Raw genomic sequence first — 22,972 nt, 5'->3', positions numbered from 1 at the left:
CTGTTTTATGGAATTCTACAGGCGCTGCTATTCCAATCAGCTGGTTTCTGATCGATATGCCATGCCGGAGTATTTTATCCAGCCGGGACATCTCTGTTGTGTCAGGATTTCTGAGGATAAGTGGTGGTATCGGGTCATTATCCATCAAGTCCTCGGGAAACAGGAAGTTGAAGTATTCTACCCAGACTTCGGAAATATTGGAACTGTTCAGAAGTCCTCCCTAAGGTTTCTCAAGTGAGTTAACAAATCTGGTTAAATTATTACTAAGTTTTGAATCATAATGCTCATAATGCTAAAGCTGCATGGGGTTAAGATTGCTCTTTTCTCTTGCCTTCCTTTCTTCCATCCCTCTTTTTTTTTTTTTTTTTTAGTGCAAATGAACTTGGCATATGGTCCCTTAGTTTCACGTTGGGATTATAATCTCTTAGGTCTTCTTTCACATGACTAAATCTGAATGGACCATGAAACTCTAAAAAACAATCTCTTATTAAGAAAATGATTCTTGGGGTGATGCTAAGAATTGCATTTATATAGCATGAAGGTTGGTCTGTTCCTACCTATATTTTAATTGCATGGGTTTCAAGGACTATGATGTTTAAAATTTTTATTACTTAGAATGCGTTGAAGTGTAAGGCATTAATTTAAAGATGCATGAGTAAAATAGTCTGAAGTGCTGTAAACAGCTAAAATCAAGAGTGGATTAGAGATTCCATAAAATGCAGTTTTAAAACATGATGGAATATTGGGGTTTGTGATCATCTCTTGCAGGTGCTGCTACACAAAGCTCCCGGCTCAGGCCATTCCTTGTTCCTTGGCTTGGGTGAGACCAGTACAGGTATGCCTGTTCCCATTTAATCAGCAAACATTTGGTGCTGAGAACAGTCTGAGGATCTCAGGATACAAAAACAAAACCTGGAATGGGCCCTAAAAGAAATCGTTGTAGATAGTCTGGAAGGTGGACATGGAGCCAGAAGTCAGTCCTGTGCTGCGTCACATTCGCTGTAGGGATATTTAATAGTGTGTGCCAGGGGTGCCTGGGTGGCTCAGTCGCTTAAGTGTCCAGCTTCGGCTTAGGTCATGATCTAGCAGTTTGTGAGTTTGAGCCTCACGTTGGGCTCAGCTCGGAGCCTGGAGCCTGCTTCAGATTCTGTCTCCTCCTCTGTCTGCCCCTCCCATGCTCATGCTCTGTCTTTGTCTCTCAATAATAAATAAATGTTAAAAAAAAAAAAAAAAAAAAAGCATGTGCCAGATGTGCAAAGAGAGGACTGTGCTTACATCTCTGTTGAGGCTGGTCAGGGATGACCCTGTGGTAGAGTGGAACTTTGAAGGAAGAGTAGGACTATAACTGGACACAAAAGGAAGAACATTCCAGACAAAGGGAAAAGTAACATAAAACATCTTGAATTTGAGAAATGTTAAGTGGCTCTGTCTCTGTGGTGGCACGTGAGCTGGAGTTGATGGACGGCAAGCTATGCCAGAGAAATAGGGCCCTGTGGTGGGGATCCGTGTCCATGTTCAGGAGTCTACGCGTTGTCCTGTAGATATGGGGGAGCAACTGAAGGGCGTACCTCAGGAACTGCCGTACTCAGTTATGTGGGGGTTTTTTAAGAATTCTCTAGTAATGTAGTTGCGCGAGGTGAGTGGGATGAAGCAGGAGGCGTCCTCATCCACAGAGATACATTTGTTTATGTAATTAAGATTATCGTGCACCTGACTTTGTGTTTTTCCCTCAGAACGCTTAAATACATGTGGCATACACACTTATTACACCACATTTGCTTACCTTATCATTTGCTTACATGTACATGCATTATTCCTTAAAACTTTTTTTTATCTGGAAAACGCAGTAAAAGGAAAGAAAAAGAAGAAAACATGACCTGTTTTTCTACCATTCAGACACATTCAGTTTAGAAATTTGATGTGTGTTCCTTTCAATTTAGTTTATTGGATATTGGGGGGTCAGGGTTTTTGTAGGGTTTCCAGGGTTACATAAAATAGTAATCATATTCTTCACTCAGCATTATTATAGCATAAATTTATGTGTTGCCATAGTTCTCAATTTTCATAGATTCACAGTAATCTCTTAGGGTAAGTGTCTACCATAGGTTAACTGTCCCTTTATTGTTAGACATTCAATCTGTTTTGATGTTATTGTGAATAATGTATGCAGTTACGACTTTTGTGCAAGTCAGTATTCAGGATTGTTTTCTAGGGTGCATGTTAGCCTTGACCAGGCTTCTCTTTACTACTACCAGGAAGCTCAGGGCTAAATTTGTGACCCACTTGTAGGTAGTGGTCATTATTCTCATATTATTCAGATGGCTTCCATTTTTGTTTCTCTTTTTGTTTTCTTATTTCCTTCTTGAAATTCTTCTGACCTTAGGGCTTTTGCCAATTCTGATCATTGGAATAGCTTGTTCAAAGAACTCTCATGGGTGGTTCCTTTTTGTCATTCAGATTTAAGCTCAGATGTTATTTCCCCAAGAAGGACTTTCTTGACCATGGTGCCAATTGAAAGTACACATTTCCACTTCGTTCATTGTCACTTTATCTTTATAATACTGTCGGGTATGATCTTAATTATTTGTTCACATACACAGGGTAAGCTCCTGAGATGAGGGGCATTGTCTCTTTACCACTGTACCTCTGATGCTTAGATGAATGGTTGTTTTATGGTAGGTGCTTAATGTTTATAACTAAGTGAGTGACTCTCACTGTATTTCTGCATCTTTTTCCTGGTTTCAAAAATAGTAAATGCATTTGGTAATGGCAGAGTAGCAATAGAGTAGCATGGTGGGATGACTGCTCCCATAGACAAAATCCAAAGCAGGCAGAGAAGCAGAAATCTATCCTTGGAGGTCAAGCTGCAGTAGGTAAGATCAGGAAATTTTCAGCTTCTATCCTGGGGTCACTCCCCAGTCCATAGCCTTGCTGGCTTGAAGAGTTAGAAGACATCATTTGGGACTGGCTGAAGCTGAGAGTTAAGGGAGAAATGCTTGAAGGGAGGGAGCCACAGAATGGGTGTTCCAAAATCAGTGCATGCAATCTGCCCAAATCCTTAGTTGATTACTAAACTCTGCTGGTGCTAGGAGAACCTAGTGGCCCTGGTGAAAAATCACTGGCTTACCTATTCTTTCTTTTTCTCACCCTGCATGCATCATTTGGAAGTTTTTAAATAATTCCATTAAGTAACACACTATATTATTTTAGGGATTCCTCTAGGACATAAACACATCTGTATGTAAAGATGCAAGAACATTAAAAACACTTTCTTCTTTAACCTCCTCTGCTGATCTGTTTTTGTTGTATAATTATTGTTATCGTTTTTAACCCCTCAACAAATTGACCACATAAAATAATGTGCATTTAGATTTAGTCATGTATTTCTCAGTTTCTTGGCCCTTTGTTCTCACCACTCAAACCCTACGGGAACATTTTGCTTGTATTTAAACTGTATCCTTTAAGATTTCATTTTGTGAGGGTTTGCTGATGGCAAACTTAGTTATGTTTACCTGGAAACATAACTTTGCACTTAATTTTGGAAGATACATTCACTAGGTGTAGAATTTTAGGTTGGCAGGTAATACATTTAGTGAATTGAAGATCTCATCACAGTGGCTTCTGGTCTCCCTTACCTTATTGGAGAGGTCAGTAGTCGGTCTGATGGATGTTCCTTTGAAGGCAGTGTCCTTTTTGTCTGTAGCTCTTTGTAACATTTCCTGTTGGTTGCTTGGAGCTTCAGTGTTAGTATCTTTATGTGTGAATTTATTCTTATTTATCCTACTTTGTGGTTCATTGAATTCCATTTTATCCGTGCTTTGTTACTTTTTATTAAATCTGGCAAATTCCCAGCCATTATCTCTTCAGTTATTTATTGTCTTTCCCATTATTCATATTTATATTCCATCTGTCTCTGTTTTTATGTCTGTTTTTCCAGGACCACAATTGAACGTATGTTAAACTTTCTCAATTTATCTTCTGTATTTTTTAACCTCTCTTCTGTATTTTACCTATTTCTGTCTTTCCATGTTGCATTCTGGGTATTTTTTTCCCAAATTATCTTCCACTTTACTGATTTACTCTTTAATTCTACCAAATCGCTACTGAATCAACCTGTTGGGTTTTAAGTTTTGGTTATTGTGTTGTTACTTTCTAAAAGTTCTCTTTGACCTGTAATTTTGCTAGATAAATTTTTATAGATTGCTGATACTTGCAAAAGCTTTCAAATCTTTTTTGTTTTTGCTTGAAGTGTAGTAAGTCTAGTTGTTTATAATTGTCTGGGAAATCAAATACCTAAAGTTTTTGAAGGTTTATGTTGTTCCTCCTTGTTCTTACTTGTGATTTGTTGTTTCTTTGTGTGCCTTTTATCTTTGCCTGCATAGTTTTCATTGTCTTTGAAAAATTATTTGTAAGAATGTTTGAATAATACGGGCTGAGACTGCCTACCTCTAGAGAGATCTGCATTGTTCCTACCAGGTGCCTAGGAATACTACCAGTCTGGAATCACCTTAATTTAGATGAACAACTTGAGGATTTGTGTACTGTCCAGGTGATGTGAAAATTGAACTGCAAATCCATGTGAAGGCTAGTTTATTTCTTTTCCTTTTTAAGGTAAAATAGTTCCCACTTTCCCTTTAATTTTGTCCTGATAATAATGTTACTCTTGATAGTTCTTGGATACTTTTGGACATATTTTAAAAATACTTTAGAAATTTCAGTTGTTTCTGTGGGAGAGTTAGTCCAGTAATTTAACCATTTCTGAAAACGGAAGTTTTTCACCACATAAATGATAAAAGATTTTCTACAGTCACATTTTTCATAATTTTTCCTTTTTTCTTACTTTTCTCATTCCCAATCATAACTATCCTGAAGTGTGTTATTCTAGTACTGTTATGGTTTTGTTTTTCGACTAAAACCTCTAGTTCATTAGGAATTTATTTTTGTATATGGTTACTATAATTAATGTTTGAATTTATCATCTAAATCTCATGTCTTGATTCTATTTCAGGAACACTGGACGTCCAGAGCTATTTTGCAGTTCCAGAAGTTGTGTGGTTTGAAGCCATTAGTGGGGGTAGTGGATGAATATGTAGATGGAATCCTTAACATTTTTCTCTGTGATACATCCTCAAATGAAGACATCTACTTCCATCATGTCTTGAGAACAGAGGGCCATGCTATTGTATGCCGAGAAAATGTCCCTTCTAAGGTGGATCAGTCGGGATGTATTGTGTAATAGATTTTATTTAATCTCAGCCCTTGAAGGTGTAAGAGAATTTAATGCAGGAGGTTATTTGATATACTCTTTAATCTTGGAGACATTTGTAAGATTCCTGCCCTCTTAATGCAGAGCACTCTCTTAATTTTCAAATAACCACAAAAAATACATTTGGCTTGTTGTTCTTTAGAATGTGAGTGCTTGTATTTTAAATAATTGATTGGAGGATTCAATCTTACCTCAGACTATTTTCTTTTTTTTTTTTTTTAACATTTATTTATTTTTGAGACAGAAGGAGACAGAGCATGAGCAGGGGAGGGTCAGAGAGAGAGGGAGACACAGAATCGGAAACAGGCTCCAGGCTCTGAGCTGTCAGCCCAGAGCCCAATGCGGGGCTCGAACTCACGGACCGCGAGATCATGACCTGAGCCGAAGTCGGACGCCCAACCGACTGAGCCACCCAGGCACCCCACCTCAGACTATTTTCTTGGAGGTCATCTTAGAGAAGACAGCAGTCTCTTATTTTGCAAATATTGATAGTGATGTCTGTATCACTGTTAATATTGATGTTGATAATTTTTGTGACTAGGAAAAATTGTCACTATGGAAAATTTTTTTAACTGTTAAGTTTTTGAAGATAATACATTTCCACAACACTTGAAAATTATGAAGTGCTAACTTTTTAATTGTTTTCTCTAATTAACCTCTTCCTTCTTTTTTTAATCCTAGGGTTTCAGAGAATTCAACCCTTTAGCTTTATATACTGAGTCTGGTGCAGGACCAGAGGACGTGGTCCTGACAGAACTGGGTTATCCTTCCCAGCAACGCTATTTTAACAAAGACCGAGAGATAAGTCCACAATCAAAGGAGAGTGAGTTAGATACCCTGGTAAGAGTTTTTTTGCAAATATTATTATAATTGTTTTCATTATTATTAACATTTAATGAGTACCTGCTATATGCCAGCCCCTATAAAAAGCACTTTTCAGCATAATGTGTTATTTAATTCTTATAAAATCCCTGTGATAAAGTTACCATAATTGTTCTTATTTTAAAATTTATTTTTGGGGACGCCTCGGTGGCTCAGTCGGTTAAGCATCTGACCTCGGCTCAGGTCATATTCTTGAGGTTTGTGGGTTCCAGCCCTATGTTGGGCTCTGTGCTGACATCTCAGAGCCTGGAGCCTACTTTAGATTCTGTGTCTCATTATCTCTCTGTCCCTCTCCCACTTGCGCTCTGTCTCTCTGTCTCAAAAATAAAATAATAAAAATAAAATTTATTTTTTTAATTATTTATTTGGGGGGTGGGCAGAGAGAGAGGGAGAGAGAGAATCCCGAGCAGGCTTCACGACACGGGGCTCAATCTCACAACCGTGAGATGACAACCGTCCGAAATCAAGAGTCAGACACTTAACTGACTGAGTCACCCAGGCGCCCAATCCTTATTTTATAGATGAGGATCTGAGGCTTTCCAAACCTAGGAAACTTTGGAAACTTTATGCAATGATCTTAACAGTTCCTTGTCTCTCATTATTTGGTTTGAAACTTTGCTTCAGGAATGCCTGGGTGGTTCACTTGGTTGAACGTCTCTTGATTTGAGTGACTCTTGATTTCACCTCAGGTCATGATCTCCTGGTTCGTGAGTTCGAGCCCAGTGTTGGGCTCTGTGCTGATGGTGTAGAGCCTGCTTGGGATTCTCTTTCTCTCTCCTTCTCATTCTTCTCCTCCCCTGCTCGTTCTCTCTCTCTCTCTCTCTCTCTCTCTCTGTCTCCTCTTTCTTTCTCTCTTCCTCCCTCCCTCTCTCCCTCTCTCTCTCACTCTCTCAAAATGAATAAATACACTTAAAACCCAGAAGTCTTTGCTTCAGTCATGCTTTCTTCTGTATTATTTCTTGCATATGCTAAATCCCATGGCTGCCTTGGTGCATTTGTGAGTTTACCTATACTCATCCAAATGCTGTTCTTCCCTCTGCACACTTCAGACTCTTCATACTTTATTTCTTTCTCTGTAAACCTTGGTGACTCCCACCCACAATAATAACAATATTAGTATCATTACTACTACTATTGTAATTAGGTATTATTCCAGCCAACAAATTAAATAAAATTAAAAAAAATTAGCAACAGCAACCTTTATTGAACTTGTACTACATGGGAGGGGCTGTTTGAAGCACTCACATGTACTGGTTAATTTAGTCTTCACGATCACTTTTACCAGCTTGGTATTTTAGTATCTCTGTTTTAGATATAAGTAAAGTGAAGCACATAGTAAGAACTTAAATGATTTTTGAACAAATCAGTATGTCCTCTGAGTCTTCTATTCCTCATGACAACAACAAGTATTGGGCTACGAATACAGGGTGTTTTCAATTTGAGAGCCAAACATGTTTTGAGCACAGCAAGCCTTTTTACTCTCTTTGAAGAAAATAAGAAAAGGGTATTTTGCTTAAATAGGATTTATATATTTGACTTGTAAAATCAAATTGTGGATATGATCTTAATATTTTTAGTAGACATGTACAAAGTATTTGATAAAAACAGAAGGCCAGTTTGACCACTGGGAGATTAACCTGTTCTGGAAAATATGTATGAATGTTTATTGCTGCATGTTTGAAACAGTAAAAGAGTTTTAGATTTCTAGTTTATGTTAAAATTTTAGGCTTGTTTGGCCCATAACACTTTCTGAAGCCTGAATTTTCTTAATATTTATTACTTGATTAGAACAATTATATTTCCTCATTCTTAAATAGTGGCTTGAATACAACCTTTGTAATTTTAGAATATCCTGTCATTATTGTATTGATCATAGTTCAGTCCCGAAAATGAAATAAGGCCATCTTTTCTGCAAAAGAGATAAGACTTAAAATTCTCGCATCCCACCCCCACCTATATTTTAACATTTTAAGACCCTCCCCCACCCCCGAAACCCAGCCCCTGGCACGCCCCCCCCCCGCCCACCCGCCATATACCTGGTTCCTTATAATTCCTACTCTTCTTTTAAGCATCCTGACAGTTTGTGTTACCTCTTTCATTGCATCTTCTCAGGCGTCTTCCTCCCCAGCAATATTTTGGTCATGTCTCTGTGATGGTTCTACACTGAAGGTTGTATGTTGATTATCTGATTGTGTGTCTTCCTTCTATATTTTGAGTTCCTTAAGAGCTGGGACATGCTGCACTCATCTCTGTATCCACAGAGCTACCCTGTGTACATTTCATAATGTGTGCTCAACAAATGCTTGTTGGCTTGGACAGTTTAGCAGGATAGGAAGATACAGCGTCATGGATAAAGTTAGAAAATAATGTAGCATTTGTGTGACCCATAGTGAAAAATTCCTCCTAGAATGTATGGGCATACAGATTTTAGAAACAGCATTAGTGTAGAAAATAATTTCTTTAAAACAGTTTTTTTTTTACCATTTATTTTTGAGACAGCATGAGTGGGCGAGGGGCAGAGTGGGGGAGGGGCTGAGAGGGGCACAGAATTCGACGCAGGCTCCAGGCTCTGAGCTGTCAACACAGAGCCTGACATGGGGCTTGAACCCACAAACCATGAGATCATGACCTGAGCTGAAGTCGGACACTTGACTGACTGAGCCACCCAGGTGCCCCTGTAGAAAATAATTTCTAAAATAATTATTTTAGAAAATAATTCCTTCTTTCATATTTACAAGCAGGATATTAATGATGAAAAGGCTTTCAGTCACCTTAAATCTGAGTTAAAGGAGCCATTAAAGGATTCTGAATTCAGTTCTTTGAAAACCCAAGATAATTGCTGTGGAGAAGATCCCAAGTGGTCCTTCCCAGAGTTGAAGGATCTGAAGGAAGAAAATGAGGTAGGAGAAGGAAGGATTTTTTTGAAAATGTGATTAATATAATTAATTCACAAGTGAAGGGGATTGGAATAAAATAGCTCTTTACATTCTGCTTTCGGTGCCATCAGAGCACCTTTCACAGATGAATTACATTTTCTCTACAACTGTCACCAACACCAAAGTTGAAGCAACATAGTCTTGATCACAAAAAAGGAAAGGCATCTGGCTTTGATGTGTTAGTTTCTATCTTGTTGCTTCGGATGGTCTTCAAGAATTGTGTAGTGATTAGAAACTAGTATTGAGAAACAATATTGGGAAAACCCAAGAGGAAAAGTGTTGACAGCATTATTGGAGGATGTATTGTATTTTGATTTTCTTATGTTTTAAAATGTTTATTTTCAGAGGCAGAGAGAGAGAACATGTGTACTAGAGTGAGCGAAGGAGAGGCAGAGAGAAAGGGGGTGAGAGAATCCCAAGCAGGTTCCATGCTGTCAGCACAGACCCTGATGCAGGTCCGATCCCACAAATCGTGAGATCATGACCTTATTTGAAATCAAGGGTTGGATGCTTAACCAATTGAGACACCCAGGCACCCCTTATTTTTATTTTAATCAAATGTTTATGTACACCTACCTTAGAGTGACCTATAATCCCTTCCTCTACATTTTGTATTTCACAGAGCAACCATTTCATCTCTTTTAGCTGCTGCTTTTGGAATTTACTTCTATTTCTTTCATTAAATAACATGCTTATGTTGTTATTTACTGAATTTTCTGTGTTATGTCCCTCTATGAATGATGAGGGTTTAGTTCTCTTTAATCCCTTCACCTCACCACACACACACACACACACACACACACACACACACACACACACACATCCTTTCTGCCCCCTCCCCCTCCATCTTACTAATGTTGTTAAACTTTTTTTTTTAATGTTTATTTTTGAGAGAGAGACAGAGTGTGAGTGGGGGAGGAGCAGAGAGAGAGGGAGACACAGAATCCGAAGCAGGCTCTAGGCTCTGAGCTGTCAGCACAGAGCCTGTCGTGGGGCCAGGCTCGAACTCACGAACCGCGAGATCATGACCTGAGCTGAAGTCGGACACTTAACGACTGAGCCACCCAGGCGCCCGTTGCTAATCTTGTTATATACCACGCTTTCAATTAGATCAATATTTACATTATTATGACTGTGAATGCTATTGACAGTCAAGTAGTATGCTGTAGCAACTTTTCCTTTCCAGAATGACTTTTTATTTTCTCTAGTGTTAGGATTTCTTTCTTTTTAAATCAACGTAGAGTAAAATTGACTTTCTTCTGGTGTATTGTCCTATAAACTTTAATACATGTATCAATTTGTGTAACTGTCATTATAATCAGGATACAAGATGGTTCAATCACCGGACAAACCTCCCTGGTGCTATCCCTTTATAATCAGTCTTCCCACATCCTCAACTCTTAGCAACCATTGATTTGTTTTCCGTCACTATGTGAGTTTTCCATTTCTAAGGTGTCATGTAAGTGGAATCATAGACTATGTAACTGTTTGAGACTGGTGTCTTCAGTTTAGCATGGTACCTTTGGGATTTATCCAAATTGTTGCATATATCAATAGTTTGTTCCTTTTGATGGATGAGTAGTAGTTTATTGAATGGATATACCATAATTTGTGTATCCTCACTTATTGAAAAATATTTGGGTTGTTTCAGTTTTGAGTAATTATGAATAGAGCCTCTGTAAATATTTGTGTACAGATTTCTTTATAAACGTAATCAGGAGTAATATGATAAGTGTATGCCAAACTGTTCTTATCTGGAGAGCAGTAGATATTATTAATAATTTTTATTTTTAGCTATTCAAATATGTAGTAGCGTCACAGTGTGAATTTGCATTTCCCTAATGACTTGTTGAACATCCTTCCATGTGCTTACTTGCCATCTATAATACATAGTTCTTGGTGAAATGTCCAAGTGTTTTGCCCATTTTTTGGTTGGGTCATTTTTTTTCTTTAAATATTCTGAATACAAGTGCTTTGTCAGATATGTGATTTTCAAATGTATTCTACTTGTAGCATATCAGATATGCTCTTAATAGTGTCTTTTATTTGGCAAAAGTTTTTAATTTTGAGAAATTCCAGTTTATCAGTATTTTTCTTCTATGTACAGTGTTTTCTGTATCAAGACATCTTGAGTTAATTTTAGTGTAAGGTATGAGGATTAGGTCAATATTAATTTTGTTATGTATGGATGTCCAGTTGTTTTAGTATCATTTGAAAAGACAGTGCTTTCTCCATTGATGAATAGCCTTTGTAGACTTGGCAAAAATCAGTTGTCTACATTTGTGTGTGTCTGTTTCTGGACTCTGTGTTCTGCTCCATCGATCTACCTGTCTCTTCAGTAATACCACACACTGTCTTGATTACTGTAGCTTTATAATACCTCTTAAAGTCAGGTAGTAGGATTCCTCCTCCTTTATTCTTTTTCAAACTTGTTTTTATTTATTTATTATTTATTATTTTTATTTTTATTTTTTTAATGTTTGTTTATTTTAGAGAGAGACAGAGAGCAGGCAGGGGAGGGGCAGAGAGAGAGGGAGACACAGAATCTGAAGCAGCATCCAGGCTCTGAGCTGTCAGCACAGAGCCTGAAAGGGGCTTGAACCCACAAACCATGAGATCATGACCTGAGCTGAAGTCGGCCACTTAACCGACTGAGCCACCCAGGTGTCCCTCAAACTTGTTTTTAATACTCACCTTCCTTTTACTTTTCATGTAAATTTTAGAATCAATTTATATCTGAGATTTTGATTGGAATTACATTAAATCTATAGATAAGTTCAAGGAGAATTAACATCTTTAATCTGTGAACACAACATATTTCTCTCTGTAGGTTTTCTTTTATACCTTTGTCAGGGTGTTACAATTTCAGTATACAAGACATGTTTTATTAGCTTTATGCCTAAATATTTCACTTGTTTTGGGAGCAGTTGTGATACCTTTTTGTTTCCATATTTTCATTGCTAATAAATACAAGTTGAGTTTTGTATTTTGACCTTAATCCTATGAACTAGCAAAACTAGGAGGTGCTTTATGGATTTCCTTTGAGATTTTCTACAAAGATGATAATGTCTGAATTGGGACAGTTTTATTTCTTCCTTTCCAATCTGTATGTCTTAATCTTTCTTCCTGTCTTATTAATAATTATACTGGCTAGAATTTCAAATATGATGTTGAACAAGAGTTGTGGGAGAGGACATCTTGTTGTCCTGCTGAATGGTTTTATCATGAATACATGGGTGTGAATTTTGTTAAATGGTTTTTCTGTACGTATTGATGTGATCATGTTGATTTCTTTTGATCAAATATTGCAGAAGACTGGAATTCTTGGGATAAATCCGACTTGATCATGGTGTATTATTCTATTTATATTGCTTGATTCCATTTGCTAATATTTGGTGTTTTATGTCTGTTTTCATGAAAGATACTGGTCTGTAGTTTTCTTGTACGGTCTTTGCCTGTTTTTATTTTATTTTATTTTATTTTTTTTTCAACATATGAAGTTTATTGTCAAATTGGTTTCCATACAACACCCAGTGCTCATCCCAAAAGGTGCCCTCCTCAATACCCATCACCCACCCTCCCCTCCCTTTGCCTGGTTTTAGTACCTGAGTACTGCTGGCTTCATAAAATAGATTTGGAAGTGTTCTTTTTCTTTTCTATTTTCTGGAAAAGATTATATAAAATTAGTTTTATTTCTTTTTTATTTTTAATTGACATTTTGTGGTAACTGAAGATTCTTGTGCAATTATAAGAAATAATACAGAGAGATCTTCTGTAATCTTTGCCCATTTTCTCCAATGGCCACATTTTAAAAAATTGTAGTAAGTATTGCAACTGGGATATCGACATTGATAAAATCTGCCTATCTTATTCAAATTTCTCCAGTTTTAATTGTATTTGTGTGTGTGTGTGTGTGTGTGTGTGTGTGTGCGTGTAGTTTTATATAGTGTTAGTACATGTGTGGGTTCGTGTATCCAGCAGCACAGTCAAGATACTGAGCACTTCCGGAGGCACCTGGGTGGCTCAGTCGGTTAGCGTCAACTTCAGCTCAGGTCATGATCTCATAGTCTGTGATTTTGAGCCCTGCTTCGGGCTCTGTGCTGACAGCTTGGAGCCTGGAGCCTGGAGCCTGTTTCAGGTTCTGTGTCTCCCTCTCTCTTTGCTCCTCCCCTGCTCATGCTCTGTCTCTCTGTGTCTCAAAAATAAATAAAAACATTAAAAAAATTTTTTTTAAAGATACTGAACACTTCCATCCTCATGAGAATTGTATTGTCCTATTACAACCACACTCATCCTCTCTCCATAATCCCTAACCCCTGGCAACCACTAACCATTTCTACATTTTAAAAATTTTGTCATTTTAAAACTGCTGTATAAATGAAATCATATAGTTGGCATTTTTTGCTCAGTATAACTTATCTGAGTTATTGCACAAATTGTTCTTTTCCTTTTTTTGCTGAGTAGCGTTCCATGTACATGTACATGTCACGGTGTTTCACCATTAGCCCTTTGAAGAATATTTGGGATGTTTGGAGGTTTAGCTATTGGAAAGCTGTGATGAACATTTGTATACAGGTTGTTGGGTGAACATAAGTCCTCTGGAATAAATATTCAGGAGCGAAATTGCTAGGTTGTGAGGTAATTACATGTTTGGTTTGATAAGAAACAGCCATCCTGTTCTCCAGAGAGGCTGTACTACTTTACATTACCTCCAGCCAAGTATTGAGTAATCCAGTTTCTCTACATCCTTATTGGCATTTGGTGTTGTCACTATTTTTTAGCCCTTTTGTTAGGTATACAGTACTTTTATTGGCATTTCCCTAATGGCATATTTGCCCTCTGTGTATCATCCTTGGTGAAATGTCTTTTTCCCATTTTCTAATTGTTTTTTTTTTTTTTTGATGTTTTTACTCTTGAATTATGAGAGTTCTTTATATTCTGGATCCCACTCCTTTATTAGATATTTGGTTTGCTAATATTTTCTCCCAGTTTGTATCCTTTGTCCTCTTTACATGGGCTTTTGCAGAGAAAACATTTTTTAATTTTGATATAGTCTATTTTAACACATTTTCTTTTTTTAATTTTCATTTTTTAAGTTTTTAATTTTAATTCTAATATAGTTGATAATAAAGTGTTATATTAGTTTCAAGTGTACAATATAGTGATTCAAAGTTCTATACATTACTCTGCGCCCATCATGGTAAGTGTACCCACTTCCACCCACTTCCCCTCTGGTAACCATCAGTTTGTTCTCTGTAGTTAAAAGTCTGTTTCTTGGTTTGTCTTTCTCTCTCCTTTTTTATTTTTTCCTTTGCTCATTTGTTTTGTTTCTTAAATTCCACACATGAGTGACACCATATGGTATTTGTCTTTCTCTGACTGGCTTATTTTGCTTACGTTATACTGTCTAGCTCCATCCATGTGGTTGTAAATGGCAAGATATCATTCTTTTTTATGGCTGAATAATATTGTTTATATATTTATATGTATATATATGTATATGTGTATATGTATACACACATATATATAACAGACACCACTCTTTACACACCATACACACACACCACCTCATTATCCATTCATCTATTGATAGACCCTTGGGCTGCTTCCATAATTTGGCTCTTATAATTAATGCTGCAATAAATATACAGGTGCATGTATCCCTTTGAATGAGTGTTTTTGGGTAAATACCCAGTAGTGCAATTACTGGATCATAGGGTAGTTCCATTTTTAACTTTTGAGGAACCTACATACCGTCTTCCAGAGTGGCTGTACCAGTTTGCATTCCTACTTACAGTGCACAAAGATTCTCCTTTTTCCATATACTCTCCAACACTTGTTGTTTGTGTTTTTGACTTTAGTCATTCTGACAGGTGTGAGGTGATAGCTCATTGTGGTTTTGATTTGCATTTCTCTGATGATGAATAATGTTGAGCATCTTTTCATGTGTCTGTTGGCCATCTGTATGTCATCTTTGGAGAAATGTCTGTTCATGTCTTTTACCCATTTTTAAATTGGATTATTTTTGGGGTGTTGAGTTGTATAAGTTCTTTGTATATTTTGGGTGCTAACCCTTCATCAGAGATGTCATTTGCAGATATCTTCTCCCATTCAGTAGGTGATCTCTTAGTTTTGTTGACTGTTTCCTTTGCTGTGTAGGAGCTTTTTATTTCACTACAGTCCTAATAGTTTATTTTTGCTTCTGTTTACTTTGTCTTAGGAGACAATATCTAGAAAAAATTTGTTATGTCCAGTGTCAGAGAAATTGCTGTCTGTGCTCTATTCTAGAATTTTTATAGTTTCAGGTCTCATATTTAGGTCTTTAATCCATTTTGAATTTATCTTTGTGTTGGGCATAGGCCAGTGGTTTAGTTTCATTCTTTTGCATGTAGCTGTCCTGTTTTTCCAACACCATTTGTTGAAGAGACTTTTTCCCCATTGCATATTCTTTCCTCCTTTGTTGAAGATTAATTGGCCATATAAATGTAGGTTTATTTCTGGGCTTCCTGTTCTATTCCATTGCTTTATATGCCTATTTTTGTGCCAGTACCATATTGTTTAGATTACCATAGCTTTGTAGTATGATTTGGAATTGGATTGTGATTTTTCCAGCTTTATTTTTCTTTATCAGATTTTTTTTCAATGTTTATTTTTGAGAGAGAGAAAGAGAGAGAAAGGGAGGGAGGGAGGGAGAGGGGCAGAGAGGGAGACAGAATCAAAAGCAGGCTCCAGGCTCTGAACTGTCAGCCCAGAGCTGGTCACGCGGCTTGAACTCATGAACTGTGAGATGGTGACCTGAGCCAAAGTCAGACATGCAGTTGACGGAGCCATCAGATTTTCTTTTGATGGATTGTGATTTTGATGTGAAGACTGAAGACTCTCTGACTAGCTTATAAATCTATCCACTTAATTTTTGTATAAAACAGGAAGTTTAGGCCAAGGCTTTTATTTATATTTATATATATAAATGGTTATTTTTGAGAGGGAGAGAGCACAAGTAGGGGAGGGGCAGAGAGAGAGGGGTGCAGAGGATCTGAAATGGGCTCTGCACTGACAGCTAAGAGCCTGATGTGGGGCTTGAACTCATGAACTGTGAGATCATGACCTAAGACAAAGTTGGACGCTCAACTGACTGACCTACCCAGGCACCCCAGTCAAGGCTTTATTATTATTTCTATTATTATTGTACCTGTTGATACCCACTCGTTCTAACAACATTTGATTAAAAGACTACTTTTCTCCATTAAATTGTTTATGCACCTTTGTAAAAAGTCAGTTGAGCATATTTGCATTGGTTTATTTCCAGGTTCTCTGTTCTGTTTCATTGATCCATATGTCTCTCTCTCGACCAATACTACCCGATTACTGTAGCTATATAGTATGCTTTAATATCTGCTAGAGTGATTCCTCTCACATTATTTTTCTTTGTCGAGATTATTTTAGCTATTTGAGGGTTTGTGCCTTTCCATATAAATTTTGGTATAAGTTGTCTACTTCAACAAAATACCTTGCTGGGATTTTGCTAGGAATTACATTACACTTACTCATCAGTGGGGGACAGTTGACATCTTTACTATGTTGAGCCTTATAATATACAAACATGTTTCTACATTTATCTAGATCTTCTTTGAATCTTTACATCAACATTTTGTAATTTTCAATGTATAGGTCCTGTACATGCTTTAAGTATGACCTATTTATTTCATATTATTTGGAATGACTGTAAATGGTGTTGTGTTTAAATTTTAGTTTTGTATGCTCATTGCTGGCATATAGAAATGCATTTGATCTTTCTATACCAATCTTGTATTCTGTGACATTGCTCAGATTTTTTGTAGATTCCTTGGCATTTTTTTACATAGACAACTGTGTCATCTGCAAATAGGGAGGTTTTGTTTCTTCCTTTCTGATCTGCATGCCTTTTATTTCCTAGCACTATGTTGAATAGGAGTGGTGAGAGACAAACTTGCCTGATTCCTAATTTTGGGGAGAAAAGCATTAAATATAATTTTGTTTTTTTTTAAGATTTTTTTTTTTTTATCAAGGTGAGAAATTCCCCTCTATTCCTATTTTTCTGGGAGTTTTTCTCAAAAGTGTGTGCTGAATTTTATCAAATGCTTTTTCATTGATTGTTACCATATTATTTTTCTTCTTTAGATTGTTCATATAGTGGGTTACACTGTTTGAGTTTCACATGTTAAACTAGCTTGGCATACCTATAATAATAGCACCTGGTCATGGTATATAATTCTTTTATATATTGTTATATTTGCTTTGCTAATGTTTTATTGAGGATTTTGCATCTCAGTTCATGACAGATACTAGTCTGTAGTTGGTTTTTGTTTTTGTTTTTTGTACTATCATGTATGGTTGTAGTATCAGGGTTGTAGTATCAGTACACTATCTTCATAAAAGGAGTTGAAAAGAAATGTTGCCTTTTATTTCCTGGAAGAGATTATGTAAAAATTGGATCCTTTTTTGTGGGTGGGTGGAGGTTAAATCTTTACATGGTTTGTAGATTACTTCAGTAAAACTGTCTGGCCTGGAGATTTCTTTTTCAGAAGATTTAATTCATTGCTTTAATAGATGAAAGATTATTAAAGGTGACTGTTTCATTTTGGGTTAGTTTTAGTGTTTTGGGTTAGTATTTTGTGTTTTTTGAGGAATTGGTTCATTTAATTTAAATTGTCAATTCTATGTGTCTACATAGAATTGTTAATAGTATTCCTTTATTATCCTGCAGCAGTGATACCCTCTTGCATTCCTGATCCTGGGAATTTGTATCTTTTATTTTTTTGTCAGTTTTACTAGAGGTTTATCAATTTGAGTGAATTTTTTCCAAATAATCAGCTTTTGGTGTCATTGATTTTATCTGTTTTTCTGTTTTCAAGTTCATTTTTGTTGTTCAGTGTTCAATGTTGTTCATTGCTCTTTTTGCTTTCTTTGGGTTTATTTTCATTTCTTTTTCTACTTTCTTTTTTTTTAAAAAAATTTTTTTTTTTTTTTCAACGTTTATTTATTTTTGGGACAGAGAGAGACAGAGCATGAACGGGGGAGGGGCAGAGAGAGAGGGAGACACAGAATCGGAAACAGGCTCCAGGCTCTGAGCCATCAGCCCAGAGCCCGACGCGGGGCTCGAACTCACGGACCGCGAGATCGTGACCTGGCTGAAGTCGGACGCTCAACCGACTGCGCCACCCAGGCGCCCCCTTTTTCTACTTTCTTAAGATGGAAACCTAGAGGAGTGCCTGGGTGGCTCAGTTGGTTAATCATCCGACTTCGGCTCAGGTCATGATCTCACGGTCTGTGGGTTCAATCTCCATGTCGGGCTCTGTGCTGACTGCTTGGAGCCTGAAGCCTGCTTTGAATTCTGTGTCTCCCTCCCTCTCTGCCCGTCTCCTGCTCATGCTCTATCTCAAAAATAAATAAACATTAAAAAAAATTTTTTTTTAAAGATGGAAACCTAGATTATTGATTTGAGACTTTTTTCTTCTAATGTAAGCATTTCATGCTATGATCTTCTAAACACCACTTTAACTACATCTCACAAGTTTGAATCTATTATATTTTCATTCATTTCAAATATTTGGTTATATCTTTTGAGCTGTCATCTTTGACTCATTATATGACCCATAATTGTTATATGGGGCGTGTAACAGTGGGTCATATACATATGGATTGTTTAGAAGTGTGTTGCTTAGTTTCCAAGTGTTTAGACATTTTCGTGTTATCTTTCTCTTACTTGTTTACAGTTTAATTCTCTAATCTGAGACTTACATTGTATCACTTCAGTTTTTTAAATTTGTGAAGGTTTGTTGACACAGGATGTGACCTACCTTGGTGAATGTCCCATGTGCCTTTCAAGAGACTGTATATTCTCCTTTGTTGAGTGGAGTGTTCTATAAAGGTCAATTAGATCTAGTTGATTGGTGGTATTATTTACTTCCGTATCCTTGCTGACTACTAGTTTACTCATTACTGAAAAGGATGTTGAAGTCATCAACTATAATCTTGGATTATAGCCATTTCTCCTTCTTATTTTTTCCTTATGTATTTTAAAGCTTTATTGTCAGGTGCTATCTAGTTAGGATTGGTATGTTTTCTTGGTGAACTGACCCTTTTATCATTATGAAATGTCTTTCTTTATTCATAGTTACTTTCTTTGCACTGATGCCCACATTGTCTAGTATCAGGATAGCCACTCTAGCTTTATTTTTTTATTCTTGACGTAGTGGATCTTTTTTCATCCTTTTACCTCTAACTTAACCTACCTATATCATTATATTTGAAGTGTTTTTTGAGACAGCATGAAGCTTGGACATTTTTTAATCCATTCTAATTATCTGAATTTTAATTAATATGTTTAAACATTTTACATTTAATATCATTATCGGTATGTTTTGATGATAGGTCTGCCATTTTATTATGTTTCTGTTTGCTCCTTCTGCTTTTCGTGTTTTTGCTTTTTCTTCCTTCTTTTAGTAGTATTCTTTTTCAGTATTTTTTTTATTTAGTACTTTCTTAGTAGTCCATTTTAGTTTATTATATTTTTATTATATCTACTTATGTAGTGTTTTTACTAGTTACTCTAGGAATTACAATATACATCTTTGACTTTTCACAATAGACATAATCCGTATTTACCATTTCAAGTGGAATATAGATATCTTAGCCACCATGTAGGTGTTTTACCCCTTCCCACGTCCTTTATGCTATAGATGTTGAGAATTTATAATGCTAAATTTTTTTGCTTTACACCTTCAAACATATAGATGATTTAGGAGAAAAATAGCCCATTGTACTTACTCAGGTACTTATCATTTCTGTTATTCTTTATTTCTGATACTCCAATCGTCCTTCTGGTATCCCCTCCTTTCTGTCCAAGGAACTTCCTTTTGAAATACCTTTAGAGTATGTCTGCTGACAAAGAATTTTTTTAGTTTTCTTCATTCAGAATGTATTTCATCTTCATTCTTGAAAGATATTTTTGCTGGATGTGGAATTCTGGATTACTAGTTCCTTTCTTTCAGACCCCTTTAAAGATTTCATTCCACTTCCTTCTGGCTTTAATAATTTGTGATGAAAAATCTGCAGTATTGAAATTGTTGTTCCTTTATAATTATCATTTTCTTTTGGCTACATTTTAGATGGTGTCTTTGTCTTTAGTTTTTAGCAGGTAGATTATAATCTATCTAGACATGAATTTCTGTGGGTTTATCCTGTTTACTAAGCTTTTTGACTCTGTAAGTTTATGTCTTTCATCAAATTTGTGAAGTTTTCAGACATTTCCTCAAATAATTTTCTGCACTGCACTCTTCCCTTTCCTCATTCTGGGACTCCCATGAAACAAATGTTAAGCCTTTGGTATTGTCCCCAAGGCTCTGTTTGCTTTTGTTTTCCCAGTTTTTTTCTCTTTGTTGTTTTTATTAGATCTGTCTTCAAGTTCATGCATTGTTTACTCACATTGTTTACTCTCATCTCTGTCCTGCTATTGAAAACAGAGCTAGGGGGGTCTTGATATTCAGGATAAAAACCTTCACTTAATTCCCCTGTTTTTATTATGCTTGCCTTACCCTCAGTTTTATCCCCCAAGAAGACCCTCTGGTTTTCCAGTGGGAAAAAAAAGTATAGTTTCTTGGGTTTGTGAAATAGGGGAGGGTGTCTGAAGAGCTAACTGCTTTTTACACAGACTTTCAACCAGTGCTTTTGTTTTCATTCCCACTTTACATTCTCACTTCCAAAAACCTTGTAGTAGCAATTCCTGAGGGTTTATAGTATCTGTAGTATAAATTTGGGTTGCTTCTCAGTTTTTCCTGCCTATAAGCTCAGGATTCTAGTTTTTCAGGACTGCTTAGTAAGTTGTCACTTGTCTGTTTTCCTGTATCTATAATTGTAGGTGGTGTTTTCTCCTCTTTTCTCTTTATGAGTTTATACCTAAATCTGTTTATTTTGGTGATGTTTCAGAAGAAAGACAGTAATAAATTATGTATTTATAAATTATGGCAAACTGCCATCTTTACCTGGAGTCAGGAAAAAAATTGTAAACCTAAATTTTAAAATGTACTCATATAGCAACTGTAAATTAAAGTTTTACTTTGTCTTCTGATACATTCTAGGATGAGATCCCCACTGGAATGCCATGCCTAGAATCAGTGACTATTGGTGATGATGTTTGGGATGAGAACTGGCTACCTTTGCAGGCTAAAATGGGAAAAGGAGGTGATGCTGCCTCCCACTTATTTACCTCAAGCCTTGGTGGAAAGAAGCCTTATCCGTCATGTGAGGAAATGCCACAGAAGGTTAGATCCCTGGGAAAACAGAAAGCTTATCATTACTGAAAAACGGAAATGTAAATTTCCTCAAGAAATCTATACACTCGGGTATTCAGAAGCATCTGTCAGATGATAATTCCCAAGAATTCATTTTTTTCCCTCAAGATGGCAGTGGTCGGGAAGAGGACAAGTTGGAACAGGGAAGAGTAAATCATGGGCTTATTGTCCCATCTGTCCTTTCAACTGTTAATGATTTTTGTTTTATCACTGGGAACCTTTGGCCTTAGGATCTATAAATGAACTGTTTTCCCTAATTTTATTTTTATTAGCCTTGTAATATAATCTCTGAATCTCTGCATTGAGAATATTAGCTAATATTAGGCCTAACTATATACTTAAAATTTATTTCCCACTGGTTATTAGAAGAAATATCTATAGTTAAATTGCTCCTTATTATTTGTGCTGTTTAAAATACTAGATGATCATGAAAAATCATCTGGCCATGAAAAACAGTATTGAAGAAAATAATACAAACCAGAGTTGTATTTGTTTCTATGAGAGCTGTGTTCCAAGGAATTCAAGGTATTGGGTGTGGACCAATAAAATAAGGGGGGAAAGTCACACTGATACAGAAACTTAATAAACACTTTTTCTTGTTTAATTGACTTTGCCTCTTTGCCTTTCCCTTGCCCAAGTTATTCTCTGTTTGGATCATGTACTCATACAGCAACTATAAATTAAAGCACTCTAAAACGTATCTGAGTTTATTGTAGCATTTTTTTCTCTATAGGATTGGTGCTTTTCTAAACCCAAAGATACATGGGATGATTCATGGCAGCCTTCAGGCCTTGTGAATGGAATGAAAGTAGAAGCTCAAAAGCAAGAGGGACTGGGTGCTCAGGAGAAAAATACTGGCACAACCAGAATTCAAAAGGTAAATGTCTAATGAATGTTACTGTGACAGATTCTTATGGGGAAGTACTTTCATTTTTAGAAAGTAAAGTTCTGGTTAATGATCCCACTCTGAGCATTTGGTGGAATACATATACACAAAATGTATGTTGATTCAAAATTAATTTCAGTCAATTTAATATATTTATCTCTTCAGAAGAAAATCCTAAGCCTAGAATTGAAAGATTGATTAAACCTCTATGTTAGAGGAATAGAAAACAGATATTTTCATATAATTTAGCCATAAGGAATGTTTATAGCAATAAATGCGTACATAAAAAAGAACAGTGACACACGACTTAACTTTATATCTTTGGGAACTAAAACAAACAAACCAAAACAGCAATGATAAAAACAAACTAAGACCAAAGTGAGCAGAAGGCATGAAATAATAAAAATTAGAGTAAAAATCTATGAAATAGAGAACAGAAAAATATCAATGAAATTAAGAGCTAGATTTTTGAAGCTATAAACAAAATTTGCAAACCTTCACTCAAATATCAAAATAAAAGAAGAAACATCAAATTTGATGCCAAAGAAATAAAAAATGATCTTACTACAATTACATACAAACTGGATAACCTGGAAGAAATGGATAAATTCCTACAAACATAACAACCTACCAACACTGAATCACAAAGAATAGAAAACTGAATAAATAGGTC

General features: G+C 36.3%; 1 protein-coding gene across 5 annotated transcripts in view; it reads left to right on the top strand.

Moving 5' to 3' along the window:
• Nucleotides 1–22,972, top strand: part of TDRD5 (tudor domain containing 5) — a 106,495-nt gene that overhangs the window by 73,162 nt on the left and 10,361 nt on the right. For 3 of the 5 annotated variants that reach the window (XM_045452723.1, XM_045452724.1, XM_045452727.1), the window contains 7 exons: nucleotides 22–234; nucleotides 769–835; nucleotides 5,009–5,209; nucleotides 5,948–6,106; nucleotides 8,887–9,048; nucleotides 21,201–21,383; nucleotides 22,147–22,290. In XM_045452723.1, the coding sequence (XP_045308679.1) occupies nucleotides 22–234; nucleotides 769–835; nucleotides 5,009–5,209; nucleotides 5,948–6,106; nucleotides 8,887–9,048; nucleotides 21,201–21,383; nucleotides 22,147–22,290 (1,129 nt within the window). The remainder of the gene's footprint in view (nucleotides 1–21; nucleotides 235–768; nucleotides 836–5,008; nucleotides 5,210–5,947; nucleotides 6,107–8,886; nucleotides 9,049–21,200; nucleotides 21,384–22,146; nucleotides 22,291–22,972) is intronic. The other 2 variants (XM_045452725.1, XM_045452726.1) reach the window with 2 other exon arrangements.

Source organism: Leopardus geoffroyi, chromosome C3 (assembly GCF_018350155.1).
Source record: "Leopardus geoffroyi isolate Oge1 chromosome C3, O.geoffroyi_Oge1_pat1.0, whole genome shotgun sequence".
Classification (NCBI taxonomy): domain Eukaryota; kingdom Metazoa; phylum Chordata; class Mammalia; order Carnivora; family Felidae; genus Leopardus; species Leopardus geoffroyi.
The sequence above is the reverse complement of the archived record's forward strand: the minus strand, read 5'-3'. Positions and strand labels throughout refer to the sequence as shown.